Here is a 22,483-nt window from a genome sequence, read left to right as displayed (position 1 = left end):
AAAGAGGAGATATAATTCCAGGAATTCACAGTGAGGTAGGGAGGATCGGCATTCATCTCTCACTACTCACCTGAGAATTTGCTGAACCTTGTTGCGCACAAGGTATTCTTCGTCTCTGCAGAAATTTGGTGAACTCCTTTTCCCCACAATTAGAGTACCGAATTTCTTCTCTATCTTGGTTGTTGCATCTGTGATAGTCTCAATTCGATTGAATTTTTTGTAAAATCTGTTTGTCCTTGCCTTCTTCGTGAAATAATTGAATAAAGAGCAGTGCAGTTTCGTTTTGTATCTCAAAGGAAGTGTATGAGCATCTAAACATGGCTAATACTATAGATATGAACTAAACTGGTTGAATTACAATCCGATTCAAAGAAGGTAGTTCAAATTCGGCAGAACTCCTTGTGTTTTGTTCGATCGGTGTATATTCCTCTCAGACATAGAATAAAAGAATTTCACATTACTGTTATCTTTCTCTTTGCATGGAATTCTTGTTATACATGTGGTAGCCGAAGGCTGTATAGATCAGGTTGATTAATTGATAGCGCTGTTCAATTCATAGATGAAGCTGAAGCACCATTTTCACAAGAGTTTCTGAGCACTTGTTCAGATCCAATTGCAGTTTGATCGATACCTCCAATAGCAACTCAAATTAGGTGTTTCACTGATTTTCATGCTTCTTTTGGCCGAGTGTTTTCTTTTCATTAATTCTATTTTGTAATAAATTGTCCGGCACTTGATGTTCTGGGACAAAAAGTTCAGCCTACCGTCTATTTGATCAAATGCCTCAATCAAGGTAAATTTCAAAAAAAAAAAATACCTCAATCAAGTTGTTTCATCTCGTCTTGTTTGATAAGAATTTTAGATGAGACTTGATTGAAACAAACTTCACTCTAGAATCTAAGGATCCCAAAAGATAGGCTGCGCTTGGAAAACAAGACTCCAAGTGGTTGATAATTTTGTGGATGAAAATCCGCATCTCCTATAAAAGCTGTGTACAACTCCCAACTATGTCAAGAGTTTCCGCCTTGTTCATGTTTGTATAAATGCCGGATCCAAGGGCTTATACTCATTTTTTGGTTTAAAACTAAGGGCTGCGTCAAATTGCTCTACATCATGGACGAACGAAGTGGGTTTCGCAGTTTCGAGGAGGTTGACAAATCCAGCGATGTTGGAACTTTTCTTTGGAGTGGAGAGAAGCAGTGTTTAGTTCATCGTCCACGGTGAAGAAGCAGTGTTTCGGGAGGAACTAGTGAATGCCTAGGCCGGATGTTTTTGTTGGGGGGAGAGGAAACCATCTCCGCCAAGTCGGGAGGAACTAGTGAATGCCTAGGCCGGATGTTTTTGTTGGGCGGAGGGGAAACCATCTCCGCCAAGTCCCTCACCGACACTTCTAATTTTTCCAATCTTCCATTTTTAGTTTGGTTTGGGTATTTTTGTCATACCAAGATCGAATTTGGTTTGATATTAAGTGATGGGTACCTGAAAGCAGAAAATACGAAAAGAAATGGAAATGGTGGTTCATTTGGGAGAACCAGTCCCTCGTACACGGGCACAAAAATAGGCTGAAAACGTCTAACTTTCAATCATTGATAACAACATACAAAAATATCTACAGTGATCTCAACTTCTAGCACAACTAGGACTCTACAACCAATCAGAATTAAGCATAAATAAAAGATAACTAAAAGATAAATATGAAAGCTAACTTCCAGCAGCAAGTTGGTTATTCGAGATCCCTACAAAAATAGGGAACGCAACAGAGCTCGGATTCGATCTTAGCCCAATCCTCTTGGATTGTGAAGGAGACATGGTTTTCGTTGACTCATCTCTCCTCCTGCTCGATCGAAGAGATGATATGTCACGAGCTCGGTGGGCTTCGATCATGTTCCGGGCAACGGAGAGGAGATTCCTCTCCTCCACAATCAGCTCCTTGGCCTCCACCACTGCCGAGACCTTCTCCATGAACTCAACTATCTCCTCGAAGTGCTCAGCCTACTTTGCGAACTTTGCCATGTACATGTTCTCTTCACGGAAGGATGGAACTGTGGCTGCCATTGATTCTTCTTCTGGTTTTGTTTTGGGCCGCTGAGTTGATCCAAATAGAGAGAAATGGAGAGGGAGGGAAATGGGGAAAGAAGAGAAGGGTTTTGATTTAATTTGGATGCTTAAGGCTCAGTTTTTTATGTTCTTTATTTTTTGTTTTTGTTTTTGTTTAGAGAGTGTGACTACCTAAAGACTTGATTTGAATAGGAACAATGTGAAAGGGTATGTTGAGTGCACGAGCGTGCCAATGAGTAACACTAATTTTCCAAAATTTAATTCGAGGGGTGTTGGTGCCGAAATCCGCTCTGGTGGACGGTGCTTTGGTAGTGCTTCGATATGTGCTCTTCCTATGATCAAAGAACATGCGTTAGGGATCCCTGAGTTTGGACTTCGGAACACGCTCTGGTGGGCGGTGCTTTGGTAGAGCTTCGATCTATGCCGATCCTACGCTCAATGAACACGCGTTAGGGATTCCTGAGTTTGGACTCCGGAAGACCACTCCGACACTAAAGTCAGAAATCGGCACATAAGCGAGAAATCGAAGCAATAGGAAAGCGGAATAACAATGCTCGTGAGTTATGGAAGATTGAAGATGCGTATCTTTGAGCGTGGGGGTCTATTTATAGGAGAGGAGTCCAAGGCAGCTTAGGATATTTGCCTTTGCAGGATTCTTTCCTTATTGATCAACTTCCATATGGAGTTAGTTTCCATGTTTATCTTGATAGGCACCGAGTTTCCTCATGGGAACTGATTTCTATATTAGATCACCAAACTTCCAGGAGAGTTGATGTGCTAGGTTCGGTCTTTCCCATAGGACACTTTCCATTTTATTTGGGGTTGCTATCCGTGGAGATGGAGAGTCTCTCTTGCCCTTGTTACCTAAGAGGCAAGTTTGGTTTCCTTATTGGGCTAGGTTTTATTTGGGGTTGCTATCCGTGGAGATGGAGAGTCTCTCTTGCCCTTGTTACCTAAGAGACAAGTTTGGTTTCCTTATTGGGCTAGGTACCACGTGTCTGGCATTTAATGGTTGGACGGGTTTTACCCCTAATAAGGGGTATTCATTATGTCCACTGGGAATGGATTTTAGGTGACTGAAAAGAAGAGGGGAACATCATTCCTTCATTGGGCTCTTAATGACTTTTGAAGGGCGGCCCAGTGCACGAGGCTCCTGCCATTGCGGGGTCTAGCGAGGGCTAGATGTACGCAGCCTTACCCCTGCTTTGTAGAGAGGCTGTTTCCGGGACTCGAACCCATGACCACAAGGTCACAATGGAGCAACGTTACCATTGCGCCAAGGCTTGCCCTCTTCTTAATGCCTTTTGAAACAAAGGATTTTTAAATTAACTAGAAAAATGTAGGCATAAATGCAGAGGCATGCAAGAATGCAAGTGACTGAATCGAAGTAGAAAGAGATTCAATCAAATCACAACAGGACATCACAAACAGGCACCAATGCAGAGATATAAAAAGGAAATTAAGATGAAATGCTCACTAATGTTGATGAATCCATTCCTTCTAGACTTCGAGTTCTAGGATAAAATTACAACTGAGGAAAAATAAAATAAAGTGTAGAAAAGTAAATATAAATATAAAGATAAATTATGACATGTTTAGTATTGGTTCTAAGACCTCTTAGACCCAACCACCTCTTTATATAAATTTCTATGTCCTCATGACCTTTGGGAGGAAACTTGTCACTTGTTCATTTCCTAATGCCTTTGGAAACAAAGGAATTTTAAATTAATTGCCAAAATGCTGGCATGAATGCGTAGGCATGCAAGAATGCAAGCGATGGAATCGAAGTAGAAAGAGATTCGGTCGAATTGAGGCAGAACATCATAAACAGGCACCTGTGCAGAGATATAGAACAGAAGTTCAGATGAAATGCTCACCAGTGTTGATGACTTTTCCTTCTAGACTTCGACCTCTTAGGTAAAATTACAACTAAGGAAAAGTAAAAGACAGTGCGGAAAAGATTATGACATATTTGTATTGGTTCTAAGACCTAGAATTGGTAATTCTTTGATGGTTATTATAGCAAGGATAAAATTATATACGTGCAAAAGATTAGCCCTTTTCTCATTTATTCTTTTGAGTATTTGAGTTTTACTCGTAGAATTTACGAGTAAAAAGGAATGCGTGATTAATGTGAGTGATGGATACATGTACGGGTATGTAGGGCCTTCACCGTACCCCTTGTTTCCACAATAAAGGGTCTCAACTCTCAACTATCTCACCTAGACTATACTTCTACTCTTCTAGTCTCCCTTCAACATTAGCAAGTCATTCGTTGTGTTGTCTGTTGTACCAAGTCATGTTCTCCTTCAACCTGACTAGACTCAAGGAGAAGTCCAGGTTGTGATCCACGTTCCCCTTTCACCATCCTCAATAGTTGCTTCTTGCGTATAGGTAGTCTTGGCTATGATACCAACTGTTATGTCCATTCATTCTCGTGACTAGATACTTGTGGCACTAGTTATGGTTGTCCCACAAAAAGCAGATTGGTTGACTATGAAGCACATGCAAGAAAGAGGAAAGTAAAACTCCTTATTGCCGAACCTAGTACATGGCTACATGCTACAACTCTTAACGGGATCCACCTTATCCCCTGGATGGCTAAGAAAAGTCATAAGTTAATAGGGAGAGGCATCTTTCCACCTTATCCGGGATTGTCCTCTAAAGACCACACTGAAACATATTCCATACTGTTGTGGAACACCCCTCAATAGTAATCTGTGATTTCAATGGCAAACCAAAACGAGGCAAACAAACACAAGCAAAGGCACAGAGAGTTACGTGGTTCGGCAAAGCCTACATCCACGGCAGAGGCAACGAGAAAAAAAATCCACTATAAGATCAGATCAGCCTCTCTCACCAAACCCTCAAGAAACCCTAGCACATCATTTCCCTCCTTCTTGAGCTCTGAACCTTCTTCAAAGACAAGAATACAAAAGTAAGCCCTAAAACCCCTTTATATAAACCGGTCCAAAACTTACTTTTATCGGGTCGACCTTACTTATAAAACGGGCCAGGCAGGCCACATCCAGGTCGCACACACTATTTCGGACCCCAATTGGGTTGAATCGAAGACACCCAACTCAACACATACCCGTATTGGCACCAAATTCCATATTAATATCAACATTGCAGCCTTTACCTATGATACAACCTATGGGGTCATAGGCCATGCGAACGACGCCAGATGAAATGTCTGTGATACTAGGCATATGTTCAAGGCCTAGTAAGCTATTCAAGTTAAGTTTAATACTGCGGATGAAGTAATCAAAATGCGAATTCAAGCAAACCCTCGATGTGTCCTAAGCAATGCCTGGCTAAATGATCACTTGTTATCTAGGAGGTATTCCCATCGAAAAGGGCAAATTTTCAAAGGCAATTAAATAGCCTCTGCACTGCTATCTATCATGTCCGGATCAAAGTGAACACCGGGATTTTTGAAAAAAAAATGCAAGAAAAACATTTCTGATTGAAAATTTCTGTTAGGACAAGTTTTTCTCTCTACTCCATTCCAAAGAAAAAAAAAAGAAAAAGAAAAAAAGGTTTTTCGCTCTACTATTTAGAGGTAAATGATATGATTATGGTTAATTTAGAGGGATATTATCATAAGTTTAAGGTCATTATAAGTAAAATTTGAGTAGGGTTGGTTCAAAACTTCAAATCATCTTTTTTTTTGTGTGTAAAACAGTAAGAAAATTTAGAAATATTTTTCCTTTTCAAACTTTTCCAGAAAATTCCTGCAATCCAAACCGGGCCTTAAACTCTTACGGATGTCACTTGCTGAATCAACTTTCTCAAGGTCAGACTGCTTTGATATTTACAATTTTCTTTCATCTGACTGAGTTTCTCCTTATCATTATCTTCCATGATGACTGTTTTAGAAAGGAATATCCTAGGCTGTAATTACCCTTTCTTCTTTTTTACTATTGAATAAATTCTGGTAGCCGTCTGCCTAGGGTGTCAATGGACCTAGACAGCTCAATAGATCTAACGGATCTACGGGATTTGGGCACAACAACTGGATCCTAACAGTGTCCATTGGATCCATATCTTATGGGTCGAATTGTTTAGGATTGTGATAAGGCGCACCCACAAAATCTGAGTCCGAGATCTGAGAAAAGGGTGCCAATGTACAAAAATACCCTTCACATTTTCGTTCATTTATGTCTATTCATGAGGGGTATTTTCAGAACATTTAAAAACCCAATTTATTTACGATACTCATCTCTCTCTAGAGTCTAGAGTTTCTTGTAAGTATAACCTGGGAAACTTTTTTTTAACCCGGAATTTATCTAGGAACCCAGGGCGGCACCTTAAATTTTATTAATAAGAAATAAAAGTTACAAGAGGACATAGAACGTTGCCTCTAACCCAATACAAGAGATAAACCCATTTTCCCTCCCCAAAAAAGGGGAAAAAAAACACATTATTTCTTACGAAAATGATGGGTACCCAAAAGTAGACAAGAAGAAGGTGAAATAATGGTTCGTTTGGGAAACCAGTCTCTCGTACAATAGCACGAGATTGAGTTGAATTCTTCTCTACCTTTTCCATTAAGAGATAAGAAAATATGAACGTCTACAATGATCTCAAGTTTCAACACACTATGACTCTACAACCAATCAGAATAAAGGATAAATAAAAGATAACTGAAAGATAAATATAAAAGATAACTAAAACTAACTAGCCAACGTAATCGTTGGTTATTGACATCCCTAATCTAACGTAGCTACCAGCAATATCCGATTAAAGAAATCCCAAAAATCAAGGGATTCAACATTCCCTTCCCCTTGAAAATTGCCTTGTCCTCAAGGCAAATGCTCTTATTCATCTTCTTCTTCCTTTTCACTGTCAAGAATTTGAATCAATTGAAATTGAGGAAACTTGCACTTGTGACCAGGAACAAATCGCTCGTCACAGTTGTAGCACAACCCTTTAGAAAGTCTCTCCTTCATCTCACCCATTGTAAGCCTTCGAGGACCTGGTGGATCTAATGTTGAGTCCTCATGCTCAATCATTGTACCCTTTAGAAGTATTTGACCATGCTGGATTTTTTCTTCCATCATCCGCGCCAACCCAACAGCCTCATTCAATGTCTTCGGACGGAAGACTTGAACTTCTCCTGCCAACTCATCCTTGAGGCGTCCCACAAAAGTTCTGACCAAGGCTTTCACAGTCCATCCTTCAACCATGTTAGACAGCCTCTCGAATTGTTTTTAATATTCCCGTACCGAAGCTGTTTGCTGAAGTTTGTTGAGTGCCGAATCAAAGTCTTGGAAGCCCGTAGGGCCAAATCTAACACACAAAGCTAACTTCAAGTCCTTCTACTCCATATTTTTGTGAACTTTCTCGTACCATTGAAACCATTGTAGCGCTTCACTCTCCAGATGGAACGATGAAAGAGGTACCTTTATATCTTCTGCAGTATGATGGAAGCGAAAAAATTGTTCTACGCGATATACCCATCCCGTCGGTTCTTCTGATCCATCGTATCTATGGAAATCCAACCGAGTGTACCTCGCTTGGATAGATCCTCCCTTTGTTCCAGACCTTGATGCATCGTTTCCTCCTAATTCCACATTGGAATAGGTAACCTTACCATGGGAAGCCTCATCCTCGATGGATTTCTGCTTTTGACTTTGCATAAATTTGTGAAACATCTCTGCCAGAGTATTAACGGTTTCTTCCAACTTCTCCACTCTCTCTTTCATGGCTGAATTGTTCTTGAGTTGACTCCTTTTTGTCATGCCAAGATCAACCAGCTCTAATACCAAAATGATAGGTACCCAAAAGTAGACAAGAAGAAGGTGAAATAATGGTTCATTTGGGAAACCAATCCCTCGTACAATAGCACGAAATTAAATTGAATTCTTCTCTACCTTTTCCATTAAGAGATAAGAAAATATAAACGTCTACAATGATCTCAAGTTTCAACACACTAGGACTCTACAACCAATCAGAATAAAGGATAAATAAAAGAAAATTAAAATATAATCGTTGGTTATTGACATCCCTAATCTAATGTAGCTACCATCAATATCCGATTAAAGAAATCTCAAAAATCAAGGGATTCAACAGAAAATAAGGAATAAATAATTGGTTACATCTAACAGCTCCTCTAGAGTTCTTTGATAGACTGGCCCAATCCCAGAATAATAAGTTCATGCTGGCGTCACAGGCATAATTCTCTAAACTGTCTGCAACAAGATTACCTTCCCTGCAAATATGACTGATAACAAAATCCATAGCAGATAATGTATCCATTATTTCTTCTAATGTATAATGAATGTGCCACTGGGATCTGTTTTTACCTTTAATAATATTCACAAGGACCAGTCTATCAGATTCGATCCAGATTTTTTTAATGCCTAGGGCCGCACTGTAACGAAGGCAATCTCTCATGGCTCTAACTTCAGCTATCATGTTAGTATTCTCACTATAGAAATGAGAGAAAGCAAATCCTACCTTGCTTTTATTATCTCTGATAACACCTCCTCCTCTAGAGATACCGGGATTGCCTCTCGCCACTCCATCAACATTTAGCTTCAGAATGTTACCAGTAGGTCTTCTCCAGTAGATCAAAGAAGATTTTTTTTCAGAATGGGATCCTTTATCTTATTGTTGATTTGCTCCAGACATAATCTTTCCACAAAATTGCACTTGGAGGTAGTTTCAGACTTTCAGCATTGCCACTTTGTTCCTTTAGCCATGTTATGATTTTGTATTTTATCTGATTAGTTTGGGTCATTTGGTTTTCCATCCTTCTTTTCCATCTTTCCAGCCAGATTTCCCAAATAATGATGGATGGCACAATTTTAAGGATATTATTAAAAGTTGAGTTGCCTCTCTTTGCTTTTTCATACCATGATTGCATCCTGTTTTTAATGGATTGACTGGGGATCAAGATGACATTAAAGATGCTAGGAAAAAAAATTCCAAATATCACTAGCCAGATCACTTTCTATGCAGAGATGCTTCATATTTTCTTAATTTCCTCATACACAACAATTACATTTGGAAGCAATCTGGATATTTTTATCCCTGACACGGTCATCAGCAGGCACATCTTTATTAAGCAGTTTCCATGTAACAAACGCTAATCTAAGTAGGAATATTGTTACATAAAATTTTGAACCAGCTGTGGGCAAAGTGATTATTTCTTAACAAGTTCCATGCCAATTTAATAGAGAACTTCCCATCATTGTTAGGGCACCATATAGGATTGTCGTCATTTTACTTATTTGAAGTTTAGAGTTAGTAAAGGCTTCTTTTAAACTTTGGCTCAAACTGTATTTTGGCCCAGTTCCAATGACCATATTCATCTCATATTCCATTAAGTTTAAGGCCTTTGTAAATTCCATGTGTATCCATGACTTCCTCAATTAAGAGTCTCTTGCCATACCATTTATCATACAGAAAGAGATACATAATTTTCCAACTATGAATCTGCTATTTTCTATCCAATTTTCTCGCTGTTCCAGCTTTTCAAACAACTACTTCTCATATTGAGGTAATTGATATGTTGGTTCTTTCCATATTTAGAGATCATCAACTTACCCCATTGAGAGTTCTCTTCTTGCATGTGATAAAGAGATTTTAGTCTTAAGGCTTGGCTAACATCATGGAGGGAGCGAATACTCAGCCCCCCTTCCTCTTTCTTCTTGCATATATTGTTCCAAGCAATCCAATGGTGATTATTCCCTTACCAAAAGTTGGAAAAGATGGTTTCTATTCTTTTTATGACAGACTTTGGAGGTTTATAGATATAATATGGATAGGGATACTAGCTAGTACATGCTTTATAAGAGTTAGCTTACCACCACTAGGTGGAAATTTGCTTTTCCAGCCTTCCACTTTCTTTTGATTTCTTTCAATGATATTATTGAAGTAAATAATTTTCAGTCTACCCTTGTAGATTGAAGCCCCTAAGTTGGTGAAAGGTAGATCCTTTAAGTTGAAGCCTGTAATGCTCTTAATGATATTTTTCCTAGAGCTCGGCATTTTATTTGACACTATGGAACATCTTTTATTTTTATTTACATTTTTACCCGAAACTCTAATACTGGCTAATGATTTTCATAATATAGTCAATGGAAGTTTTAGCTCCATTAGTGTGAATCATCGCATCCTCCACTAAGAGGATATGGGTAATAGGGATAATAGCTCTTCCAGCATGATAATAGTTCACTTTTCCAGACTCAAAGTTTTTTATATGCTTCTGCTAAGAACTTCCTTAGCTATGATGAATAAATAGGGAGAGATAGGGTCTCCTTGTCTCAGGCCTCTAGAAGAAATGAAATAATCCTTAGGCTCACCATTAATTAGAATCGAAAAACAACATCCCTGGATCATATTTTTAATTAAGTATATAAAGATTGATTTAAAACCAAACTTTTTCAGGACATCAAAATAAAGTTCCAATTCATTCTGTCATAAGCCTTCTGTAGGGAATTAACAGGGTAGAACTCACCCCTAAAAGCTAGCGGTTAGAGGGAGGGTGCCCATTCCCTTATAACCAATCCCCATCTCACTTTAGTGATGTGGGTCTATTTTGCTTTTGTGTGGAACCCCAACAATCTCCCCCTCAACGCGGAAGCAACGTGGACTATCTCGCTCATCCACACGGCGGCTACGTGGGAACCACGAGATACTACACCGGGATTTCCAAGATCTTACCCGAGGGACATTCCCGCCCTCAGAGGCAAACCGGAGTTACCACGCCCCTAGCTCTGATACAATTTGTAGGGAATTCACAGGGTAGAACTCACCTCTAAAAGCTAGCCATTAGCTTTTGCGTGGAACCCCAACACCTTCTCCATATCTAGTTTAAGGATAACATTCCCTCTAACTTTGTGGTCTATATTTTGGGTGAGTTCCTGAGCAATATGGATATTATCTAAAATGCTTCCATCGTGGACAAAAGCTACTTGCTCTAGAGATATAATTTTGGGAAGAATCGGGGGGAAGACACATAGTTATGATTTTAGCAATGATTTTGTAGCGAAAATTACAGAGACTTATAGGTCTAAAATCATAAATTCGCTCCGGTTTTTTTTTTTTTGGGCATTGAAGCAGTGAAATTAGATTTATTGGAATTTGATAGGTTTTCACCTCGAAATGGAAGGCGCGGAATGTACAAAAATGACTCATATTTTTGTTTGTCCATGACTCATGAGGGGTATTTTCATAATATTTAGAAAGCCTACTTAAAATGACATAAAACAAAAATTACAGCGGCAATTCCCCTCTCTCAAGGTTGTCCCATATTTCCTCTCCTAACCCTAAGCCCTAAATTACAGCGGGAGAGATTTTATAGGACCATCCTATACATTAGAGACTTAGAATTGTCCCATAGGGTGGGTTTCGGTCCATGCCCAACTGCATAGTAAGGCCTAGGAAATAAATAGTTTGGATATTTGAGCAAGTGGCCTCCATTCAGACTAATTTTTCTTGTGCATCCATCATATAAGAAACCCACTATTAAAACATGAGTGTCGATACAGTGTGTGCATACACTATAATATAATAGGATCGTCCAAGTTCATTCATCTCTTTGGAGTGCGTTGAGATTGGTCTACTATATAAGTGTATATGAATTATAGTTTATACACCAAATCATCAACCCACAATATATTAATATTAGTTTATACATCTAATCACGTCCTTGGGTCAATTATATAAGTATACTTGATGTATCGTTCATACACCGTGAATCACCAACCCACAACCTTAATATTAGTTTATACACCTAACCACGAGATTGTTTGACTATATAAGTATACATGAAGTATGGTTTATACACCGAATCATCGACCCACGACATATTAATATTAGTTTATACACCTAATCACGAATTTTTACAATGTTTACATGAAAGCTTTCGTTCTACTTCATTATTTTCTTTTTTCTCTTTTTTCGGTTAATAAAATGGACGGAAGCAATGACATAACCCTTGCGTCACGTCACACTCAGGTCCTTACTTGTATTGATTAGTTAAAGGAAATGAAAATGAAAATGTGGGGTTAATTTAGACATTATCATCCTATGATTAGAACCCTTGTAGTGGTTAGGTGTAATCAAAACATCATAAAAGTTAAATAGAATATAACATAAGATCTGAGGCACTATATATAAGATAAGAGGACCCCAACTAAATATATTAATAATAGTATTAAGGAGCGCCGACGCTTGGGCTACAACATATTCTCTCGGGCTATATGACAAGATGACAAAGAAGTCCTTGCGTAAAATTCTAATCATCGTGCTCCCCCCACGTTTTGTTTCAATGTCTCAGAGTTTCAAGCTCAGAATAAAGAACCTAACCATTTGTTTGTTTCTCTACGAGATGTTTTTGACATATTCGCCCCCTTATATTACTCGGTATAGCCCCCTTTGGTGTATTTATGACTACTCTTTTACACTAGAGGCCTAGAGGGAGCTGTCCCAAGTAAAATATGTGGGGCCCACGTTATTGGGTGATTTAAGCCATTCATTTGTTGGGTACCTATATGGATAGGTCATGCCCACATGATCTAACCTTGGAATTTGTGAAGTTTAAAAAATGGATGGCATGGTATAGAAACCTCAACAGTTCGGAGAGTTGGGATTATATTATGGTGAAGATTTTTGAGGCATGGCATATCTACGTAGGGTCCCAAGAAATGAATGGTTTTGATCACCCAATAATGTGGGCCCTACTATATAATTTTTTTCTCTCTTTCTTAATCCCTCTGGTCCATTTGGTTGCACCAAAAATAAGGAAAATTCAAGTAAACGGCCATATTTTCCTTTTCCTCGTCTGGTTTATTTGCCATTTACTATTCACATTCACATGACAGTCCCCTACTGTAAAATTTCCAAATACAAGCCCTTTTTTTACTGTTTGACTAGCCTATCAAATAAAGAGAGAAAGAAAAGTAAGGCCCTGTTTGGATTGCAAGAATTTTTTGGAAAACTTTGGAAAAGTAGAAATATTTCTAAAATTTCCTAATTTTTAACAAAGGAAAAGAGATAACATGAACCGACTCTATCCGATGGGTGACAAAAGACGGATTTTCGAGAAATCACATGCCGAAATTGCCCTTCGTGAAAACCTAAGCGTTAACTTCCCTTCCTATTATTAAGGCTATTGATATTCCCACTACAACGTCTTCATAACAAGACAGACTCACCTTTTCTTTTATTATTTAACCAACTGTCATAACATAAGCCATTACAATTCCCAAAAGGCTCTCATCATCGAATTAAGAAGGAAAAGACAAGGTGATTTCGTCTCCTTATCAAAACATGATAGTGCAAATATCAGTAGCCAATATTAATCACAAGCATAACATTTTTCAAATTGAAAAGCATAGCCCCTCGTTCCAACTGCACTAAATTTGCTGGTCATCTTTCTGTGGGAGGCCTTATGACCCATCTTTCCCATCATTTCCATTCCTTTTAATCTGAATGTTCAAGCGCCGTAAAAAATGGATGTAAAATTTGTTTTATGTTCATTTTTACAACATTAAACAAATTTTGCGTCTATTTTTTGTCGAGGCTTGGTTTTTTTTGACGTCAAATTGGCGTAAAAAAATAATAATTTAGGCTCATATGTGTACTTAATAATGGACATAATTTTTTTTTTTTATATATATATAAAAGAAGGTGCTAATAATAAATCTTTTTACGAAAGGGAGAACAGAAATAGGAATGTGGGTTTAGGGCAGGCTATTCAAGAGCATACAAGACAGTAAATGAAATACTTACGGGGATTAGAAATAATTGTATTACTTATTACTAGTGTATAACAAACAAAATGCGGTGGAATTATAATTACCGTCTGCTTTCAAGGAATGCTCACTTTCCATGAAAAGTTAGGGAAAGTTGAAAATTTTTCCTAGAGAACCATTTTTTGTGCTTGTCTACTTGCTTTCCTCAGAATTCTTTGACAATGATGCTTTGCCTATCGGCTCAAGTGGACCTTTTTTTTTTTCCGAGTAGTGAACTAAGCAGAAAATAAGCTAACTCTCTATGTAAAGTTTGATATTAATTGGCACTGATTTTAATATCGCTTTTGATATTAACACCTTCTTTCACAGCACTTCACCTTTCTTGCACTTTTGATAACTAAGCATCCTCACTTTCACTCCACTTCACTTCTTAGAAAAATAACCAAAAATACGGAACTAGTGGGTTAATCGCCAATACATGGTGCATATGGGCTTATAGCTATCATTAGATGTCCTTTGTTCTTTACAATATGTAGTGTAACAGATACACCTTTCTTTCTATTTTCAGACAAATATTTACAATTACAACAGTCTCATATTTACAAGACTCATAAACTTCTGAGTTCTAAGATGGCACTACCTTTTTCTTTTCATGATATTACAAACATATCTTTTATTATATTACCTCCCCATGGATTCAATTGGGTATACTTCAATAACATAACAAGGGTTAATTAAGAAGGTTGTGACCCTAATGTTTCATTTTCTTTCTTGTTGTAATCTTTTCCATAATTTTATCAACTCTAACCTGAGCCGTCCGATTCGTTTAATAATGGCCACAAAGATGTAGCTCCTGTTATTAAACGTACCCTCACGGTGCGTGTTAGTGTCTGTCGCTAATCTCCATCGTGGTTTCGAAACAACCATAACCCAAATCCTCAATCCCAAATTCCTGATAATCTACAAGCCATGAATAATTCTCCTCCCAAAGAGGAATCCTGGAATCTTCGGTGCTCGGAAACTTCCATGATCCGTCAATGAGAGGGGACGAAACTTCGTCCCCCCAAAAGCAATTCATTAGTGGATCATTGTCCACATTGTTCTCCAATAATTGCAATTCTTCATTTGGGAAATTCTCCGGTGGGCTCGAGCTCTCTGCGGTGGGTACTGACCCATCGGTTTCCGGCAATTGGAACCGATAGTCGTCGGATTCCGGCAAGGAAGTGGAGGGGGATCCTCCTTGGCTAGCTTTTTTGTGTAGAGGTTGGTGGGTGACGGGGTCTATTCCCATCTTGATGAGCTTTTTCTTGATGTGGGTGTTCCAATGGTTCTTTATCTCATTATCAGTTCTTCCAGGCAATCTCGCTGCAATCTTGGACCATCTGCAACATTACAAGTGTAAAAAATATAAATAAATTGAGGTTGAAACTGTTAGAGTAGTTCAGATCTTGACCGTTGGATTGGTGTGTGGTAGATTAGGCAGTTTGGCTACAGAAACAGCCAACTGTGTTTGTAATTTAAACTTCTCCCATTGGCTGCTGTAACAGCCAATGGGAAATAAAATCATATATATTGAGGGAGAGAACTAAACCAAATAGCTTATGAATTTGATTTCCGCTTAAATTGGATTAGAATTCAATATGGTGGAAAGGTCTTATCCCAAAAATTGATGAAATGTCTTACTTGTTGAAATAGATTTCTGTATAAAGCTGTTAACCCAAACCACATAAAACTAATTTATGTGGAAATCTATTTTCATCGGAAAGACTTTTTTACACACGAAAACCCTATATTGTTGTTATATGAGATTTATATGGTGCCGGATCGTGAAGTCCAGTTTAAGACTTCACGTCCTAATATTTGATCCAACAGCAGCCCACTTTTTAAGAGGTTGCACTGGACTTTGCGCTCGTGCACCATATAATTTCTCATTGCTATATAGGATTTGCTAGACAATTTCGCGGATAGCCATTCTGCGGCTCACTTTTCCAGGAAAGAACAGCTACACAGGGTCGCTTTTTAGCGAATTTTGTCTTATTCATTTAATTCATCTGAAAGCGAATTAAATGAATAAGGTGGCTGCTCTTTCATGCAAGTGAGCCATGAAATGGTTTTATGTGAAATTGCCTAGCAATCTTTCTGCTAAATTTCCTAGGAAATCCATTTTTATATATTGTAACGAGGATAGAGAAGAAGAACCTATTTCCAAGGCGAGCGTGGAGATCGATGACCAATTGTTCCTCGGCTTCGTTAAGGAGGCCCCGCTTGAGATCAGGTCTAAGGTAATTAGTCCAACGGAGCCTACAACTCTTGCCACACCGGAGGAGTCCGGCGAGCTTAGGCACGGCGCGCCAACAGCACTGGCCATTGGTTAGGATGAAATTGATAAGTTTCTTGTCCTCCTCAGCTGTCCATGGCCCCTTCTTCACACCCAACTTATCACAGCAAGGTTGCCTTCCCATCACTAACACCACAACTTCAAGTTTTACAAAGGCCCAAAGCCCCACACCCAACTTTAAATAAAAGAAACCAATCTCTCTCTCCCACTAACACCACAACTACAAGTTTTACAACTCCAAAGGCCCCAAAGCCCCTCACCCAACTTTAAATAAAAGAAACCAATCTCTCTCTCTCTCTCTCTCTCAATATCCCCATGATTCCCGGGTCCATCAAAGGTTGAAAGGTGCTTGGGAACTACAAGGTTCTGTTCATGCCTTTGTACTCTCCTTATGAATGCGATTGTAAATGATGGGTGACCCTACGACATTGCTACCTCAGAGCCTCTTATTCTTCCCATTTTTTCCCACACTTCACACCGTAATTGCACTCTTACTCAACCCTTTCATCACCCATTTCGTCATCACCTTATTATTATAACTCTTTCCTTTATAGTATTTTATATATACGTACATACAGGTATATGCTTATAGTCATAAGCAATCATGGGAATCATGACTGTTGCCCAGTTTGGTTTAAACATTGTCAAATACAATACAAAAATAGATGAGGGTGTCTTAAAAATGTAAACAATTTTGGCAAAAATGTAAACAATTTTGGCTGTGTTTCTACCCGGACAAAATTAGAATTCCACCTCTTGGGATGAGAAACATAGTTTAGCATTTTTCTCCCTTTAATTCTACCCTGGTTTCAATTCCGCCCCCTGATTACGTTCATTTTTTAATTGAAACAAATGTTGGAATTGGGCATAATAAAAAATGGATGCTGATTCCAGAGCTTGGTTCCGGCAATCCAAATCCACCCTTAGGAACAACCTTGATTTTTAGAGGAAAAAACACACCTTTGACGGACAAAAACATACTCCTCTTTTCCAATCTTTAATTGTTGGGGGTTTAGTAATATTGAAATAGTCCTCCCAGAACTAAGGGCCACTTTTTAAACAAGTTTATTTTTATCTAAAATTATTTGCAAATAGGACAGTAATATCTATTTGGAAGCTAGTAATTGTATCATTTCTAGATCTATAACCTTTATTTGCAAACTTCGAAAGAATTTGCATTTAAGATCATATGCAAATCATTTTTAGAGGTAACCAAGAGGCCCTAAACATGCTTATCATTTAGCGGTGCAACTTGGGTTGGGCCGGGTTGAGCTTTTGGTAAAAAAATTAATTGGAATCAACCCGAATTCGACCTAATTTTTTTGGTAAAAGATCAACTTGATTTCCCAAAAATCAACCCAAGTTGCGTTGCACCCCTATTATCCTTCTATGTAAAATGTGAGAGTATGGGGTATATAAGGCAATTTTTCAAAAAAAGAAAAGAAAAAGTTAGGCGGAGCAATAGTATGAGAGGGGACTATTCAATGATCCAAAACAATCATTTATTGAACTCAACCATTGACAGGTCATGCATGGAATCTCACCAAATGGATGATCTTAACCCCCCATTAGAGGCATAAATAGGCCATTTCTGGGCAAAGCACTCTTATAGGCTCTGTTCACTTGTTTTCTAGCTGCAGTAAAAGAAAAGAAAGGAAAAGAATCTGACGTGGAAAACTGGAAAAGAAAGGAAAAGAAACTGTGAGAAAATTCTTTTTTCACGTTGTTCACTTGGCCAAGAAAGGAAAAGAAAGTATGCAGGCAAAGTGGTTTTCTCAGGAAAATGATTTTATCATCCTTTCGGTGAGAAAATTTAGAGGGAAAGTGCAAGAAAGTTGGTTTTCCACGTCATTATTTATATTTTCCACCTGTGTAATTCCGCTTTCCAAAGAAAACAAGTGAATGACAGAAAATGTCAAATCATGTCCAATCACGGAAAAATTTGGCTTACTTTCTTCTCCTTTCCTTTCTCAAGAAGACAAGTGAACAGAGCCATAGGTATTTATGGGGCATGACATTCCTACAAGAAAATTTAATTTTTAGTTTGCGTTATAAGAGTACTTTGGTAATTTCTTGATGTATAAGCCACATATGAGGATTATGTAGTGGGAGATTTTTGTACGTTTCTAGGCCGAGAGAAAAGAAAGGGAGTGATAACTAATCAAAATAGTGAAACCCTCTTCTCTCATAGACGTAGGCACACTACTCAATCACGTAAATCTTGTGCTTTCCTGTTTTGTATTTCTTAATCTCATCTTGTTATTAGTGCATATCGTGTTTGATCCTGTCTTGAAAGATTAGAAATCTCTTGTTTGCCAACAAAAATGATATGGTTATAATGTATTTAGAGGGATATAAATTCCCATTAAATTAAACTTGAACAGGGCTGGTTCAAGCTACATTTTTAATGTGTAATCAAACAATAGAAAAGTATGAAATTCTTGAAAAGTCTTTGCTTTCCAAACTTTTTTAAAACAATCCCTGCAATCCAAAAGGGGCCTTAACTAGAAAAATATCAATTGACCCAATTGACCAATGTGTCAAAAATTTCAAAAGGGGGACGTTAGGAGCTTGGGTCTACAATAGTAAGACCGGTTTTCAACAATTTGGATCGTTGAACATGTGGCCTCTGCTTAGAATTTTTGTCTTCCCTTTATTTTTCTTCAGAAAAATATGGGCGGTCAATATATGGGCGGCCACCATGGGGGGTTAGTCACGCTTGAATTCAGAGGACTGCTTGAATTCAGAGGACTCCATCGAACTTGATAACTTCCGCATTAGTCGGGCGAGATTTTCCGCCTTCACTCTAAAATGTCACGTTAGTCGCGCAGAAAGGATTCTTGCGGAAAGAATCCCTCAAAATTCTCTCTCTTTACAAAAACACACAAAAACACTAGGTTGAAAATTCCACTTAAAATGGTGGAACTTGCAAATGCTCGATGAGGCATCGTTTTAACTCTTCGCCAAGCCCTACTCGCTTCTTCTCCCTCCTTCGCTGCGCTCGAAGAAGGTTCTCTCTAATCTGGTTCGTTTGTCACTGGTTTGATGTAGAGGGGTTTTTTCTCATCGATTGTTGCATTTCTATGGAAAAGGCCTAGAAATAAGGAATCCATATCCATATTGAAGTTCTGCCATGATTTTTGGGGTTGTAGATGATAAAAAGGAAGGAAAAAACCTTGCTAGGGTTTCAAGAACAGGCAGAGTGATTTCCAGGGTCTCCATTTTCCTAGATTATTGGGTAGTTTTTGCTCTTTTTTTCTGGTAAAGATGATGGCCTGTTGTTGTTAATTCGAAGACAGACAACTCGGGTCAATTTTTGGGAATGTAGGGTGAGCTTTTCTGTCATGCCCCCAAATCACTCACACAAGGCTTGGGAACACGACGATGATGTATACCTGCAAAGAGAACCCCTACAAGTATACAAGGCTAACAAAGCAATACCCAAACCATCAATAGTAGATCAAATATAAACTGAAATGTCATACATAAACCAAGTAATGAAATCCTAACTCTCTCATGCTCCCCAAATACCAAAATAATGACAAAATAACAGTCTCCACAATGTCCAAATAATACTCACTGTCTAGAAGATCTAAATGAAATCAAATAATGACAAAAGTCAATAGGCCATGCCTCCGCTCCCATGTCCACACCACGAGGGTCAAGATCTGAAAATGTTAAACCACAGTCAGCAGGAGCCCAGTACATAATAACGTGCTACAAAAGTGGGATCATGCATGCTACTAACAAGGAAATAAATAAGTGAACAAGGAAAGTACAAGGCTACACATGATATGGCTAACATGAGTCCGTACAACTATGATAATTACAATAAGCAGCTGAGAAGCATAATCCACAAGGCAATATCTCAATGACATCACAACAAAGAAAGTCTCAACAAAGAGAGACATAATAGAAGGAGGACTCAACAAAGAGAGTCACAATGAAGAGAGACACAGATCCTAAGAGATCATCGAATGCAATCAATGTTGGGAATGATACCACCTCAAGGTCATTGGATTAGTCCAAAAAGCGTGTTATTGCTTACACTGACCGCTCATAGTGTCGGAACTACTTCCTAATCCATAGACCTGTTGACAAGGTCAGCGTATCGACCCACCGATGGAACCCAAAGCCAACGTACTAGCTCCATTGGTGCAGTCCCTCATAGTCCATATATAAACCTAAGCATTCACAAAAGGTGTCCACATATACACAAAGTCCAAAAGATGTACAAAGGTCCAAATATAGTGATTCTTATGGGTTCCACAAACATTTTTAGTATATTTGGGTGCACAAGAGCTGAAAAGTTCATATGTCTGAAAAGATCACAAAGGTTTCACAAATAGTCTCATATCATGGGGCACAGATTCATTGCGATATATATATCATAAGACGTCACTGAGCATAAAGATCAATGGATATCAAACTATAAAGGGGTGAGCATGCAAGACCCAAATCAGAGTTCAAGGGTATGTCAAAGGTTCCACATATTCAATAAGGTTAAGGAGTTTTAATCGAAAAATGGCACATCATCGAATGGTAGATCATTTCACTAAGAGCACTGTTTGGAAAACGGGATTCCATTTTGGGAAAAAATGGATTGGAGCCACGTCCACAAAATGACAAAGGGAGCTCAAATCCCCATAAAAGCAATAAATATGTCTTACAAAAATCAAATCAACAGTCACATCATGCCGGTTTTTATTTCCAAAACGGAATCCCGTTCTAAAAAGTGTTTTCCTTTCACTAAAGTAGTACAAAATTATGTACCTCTATGTCGAAAGTGCCTCCCTCAATTTTGCCTTAAGAGTCAATTACCTAATACAAGCAGATCATATTCATCAACTAAGGGCCCTAAGAAATGAGCCAAACAAATAACCCATAGTCCAAAATCCCCAAAATACCTCACAATTATGGCGGATTTGGGCGTTTCAGGTGTCTTTGATCACCTCCTTCGGAAGCCCCTTCGGGCGTCTTTGAGACTCTCCCGATGGTAATCAAACTCTCGGGTTTCAGGTTCTCATGTGTTCGGGCACCCAGATCGGGTGTCCAAAATCCTCTTTCCGGGAGTCCAAAGTCGCGGGGTTCTTCCCAAAGCCGTGAATTTATAGATTTCTACCCAAAAACACCACAACTTTGAAGGATCATAATTTTTTCATCCGGACTCCAATTTTCGCAAGATCGAATCCGATGGATTTCTAACGACGAGAGGAATCGATCGAATCCAACTTCACGTGTCGGATCTCGCCGACCAGGGATCATAGCCAAATCTTAAGATCTAGGTCGAAGAACACGAAATCTCAATCTTACAAAGTCCAAACGGATTACTTCACGTGTCAGATCTCGGCGACCAGGGAGCATAGCCAAATCTTAAGATCTAGGTCGAAGAACACGAAATCCCAATCTTACAAAATCCAAACGGATTAATCTTGGATTGTTGGGAATTCATGAATGAAACGGAACCCATGGAATCCAAAATCAGTCGTTGAAATCGTATTCACTGCGACCAAAGATTCAAACAACATCTTCTCTCACTAGGGCCTGTTTGATTCGGGGTTTTGTTTTCCCGGATAAAACTAAACTCCGAATACATCGTAATTTGTTATTTGGTGGGCCTTTGTCATGTATCCTGACAATCCTCGTTGGCGGTTTTATCCCAAAAAGTTAGCGCAAATGAAATTCCAGAGGGGCGAGGCGGAATTTCACTTACGCTGGATTGTAGTTATTTGGGATAAATATCGTGTCCCTAATTTTTAGCCTCTAATATTCTCAACGGTTTCTTTAGCCACTTGTAAAGAAATGTAAGACAATTTTTTACAAACAGTGGACATATATAATTCAAGATGGAAAACAAATGCTTACAAACAAAAGATAAAAATAATGCAGAAGAGATTATTCCTGTCAACAGGAGTGCGAGACAAGTGCTTGTTCCACGTAAAACTAATCCTCAGATCAAATAGGCCCTAAAACACTTAGGGTCCGTTTGGATACCCCTTGGATTTGGATTTGGAGGTGAATTTGGATTTCCAAAATCCATGAATTTGAAATAAAGAATTTTAAAATTCACAAATTTATAAATAATGTCGTTTGGATGACCACATATAGATTTGAATTTCAAATCTATTTTTTTTTGTTTGGATGCTCTTTGGATTTGAATTTGAAATCTAACAAAACCAAAAAGCCCTAAAATACTTGATATATGGGCATTTCAGCCATTTTCCATGATGCAGGGGTATTCTAGTCATTTTACCTATATGGGGGTATTTTGATCAATTTTTTATGTCAAAAGGGTGTTTTAGTCATTTTCCATGACTCAGGGTATTTGAGCATTTTCACCCAGTATAGGTGTATTCCGGTCATTTTCTATGACCCG

The 22,483-nt window shown here is 38.5% G+C and overlaps 1 protein-coding gene across 1 annotated transcript; it reads right to left on the bottom strand.

The window, feature by feature from the left end:
- Positions 1-14,235: 14,235 nt before the first annotated feature.
- Positions 14,236-16,361, bottom strand: LOC143883529 (MYB-like transcription factor ODO1). The gene is made up of 2 exons (XM_077386870.1): positions 15,969-16,361; positions 14,236-15,151 (listed from the first exon to the last, which is right to left on the bottom strand). The coding sequence occupies exons 1-2, from the start codon at positions 16,229-16,231 to the stop codon at positions 14,653-14,655; spliced, it is 762 nt and encodes a 253-aa protein (XP_077242985.1). The 5' UTR covers positions 16,232-16,361; the 3' UTR covers positions 14,236-14,652.
- Positions 16,362-22,483: the final 6,122 nt, after the last annotated feature.

This window comes from Tasmannia lanceolata, unplaced genomic scaffold (genome assembly GCF_043159265.1).
Source record: "Tasmannia lanceolata isolate RefF3 unplaced genomic scaffold, GAP_Taslan_0.1 ptg000008l, whole genome shotgun sequence".
In the NCBI taxonomy this organism is placed as follows: domain Eukaryota; kingdom Viridiplantae; phylum Streptophyta; class Magnoliopsida; order Canellales; family Winteraceae; genus Tasmannia; species Tasmannia lanceolata.
Note: the sequence above shows the minus strand (reverse complement) of the source record. Positions and strands in the feature narration are given on the sequence as shown.

Bases quoted from the DNA above. Each gene is read 5' to 3' on its own strand.
- LOC143883529 (XM_077386870.1), bottom strand. From the start codon at position 16,231: ATGGGAAGGCAACCTTGCTGTGATAAGTTGGGTGTGAAGAAGGGGCCA. The intron at 15,152-15,968 runs GTTCTTCTTCTC...GTAATGTTGCAG, and splicing joins CACGCTCGCCTTGGAAATAG to ATGGTCCAAGATTGCAGCGA.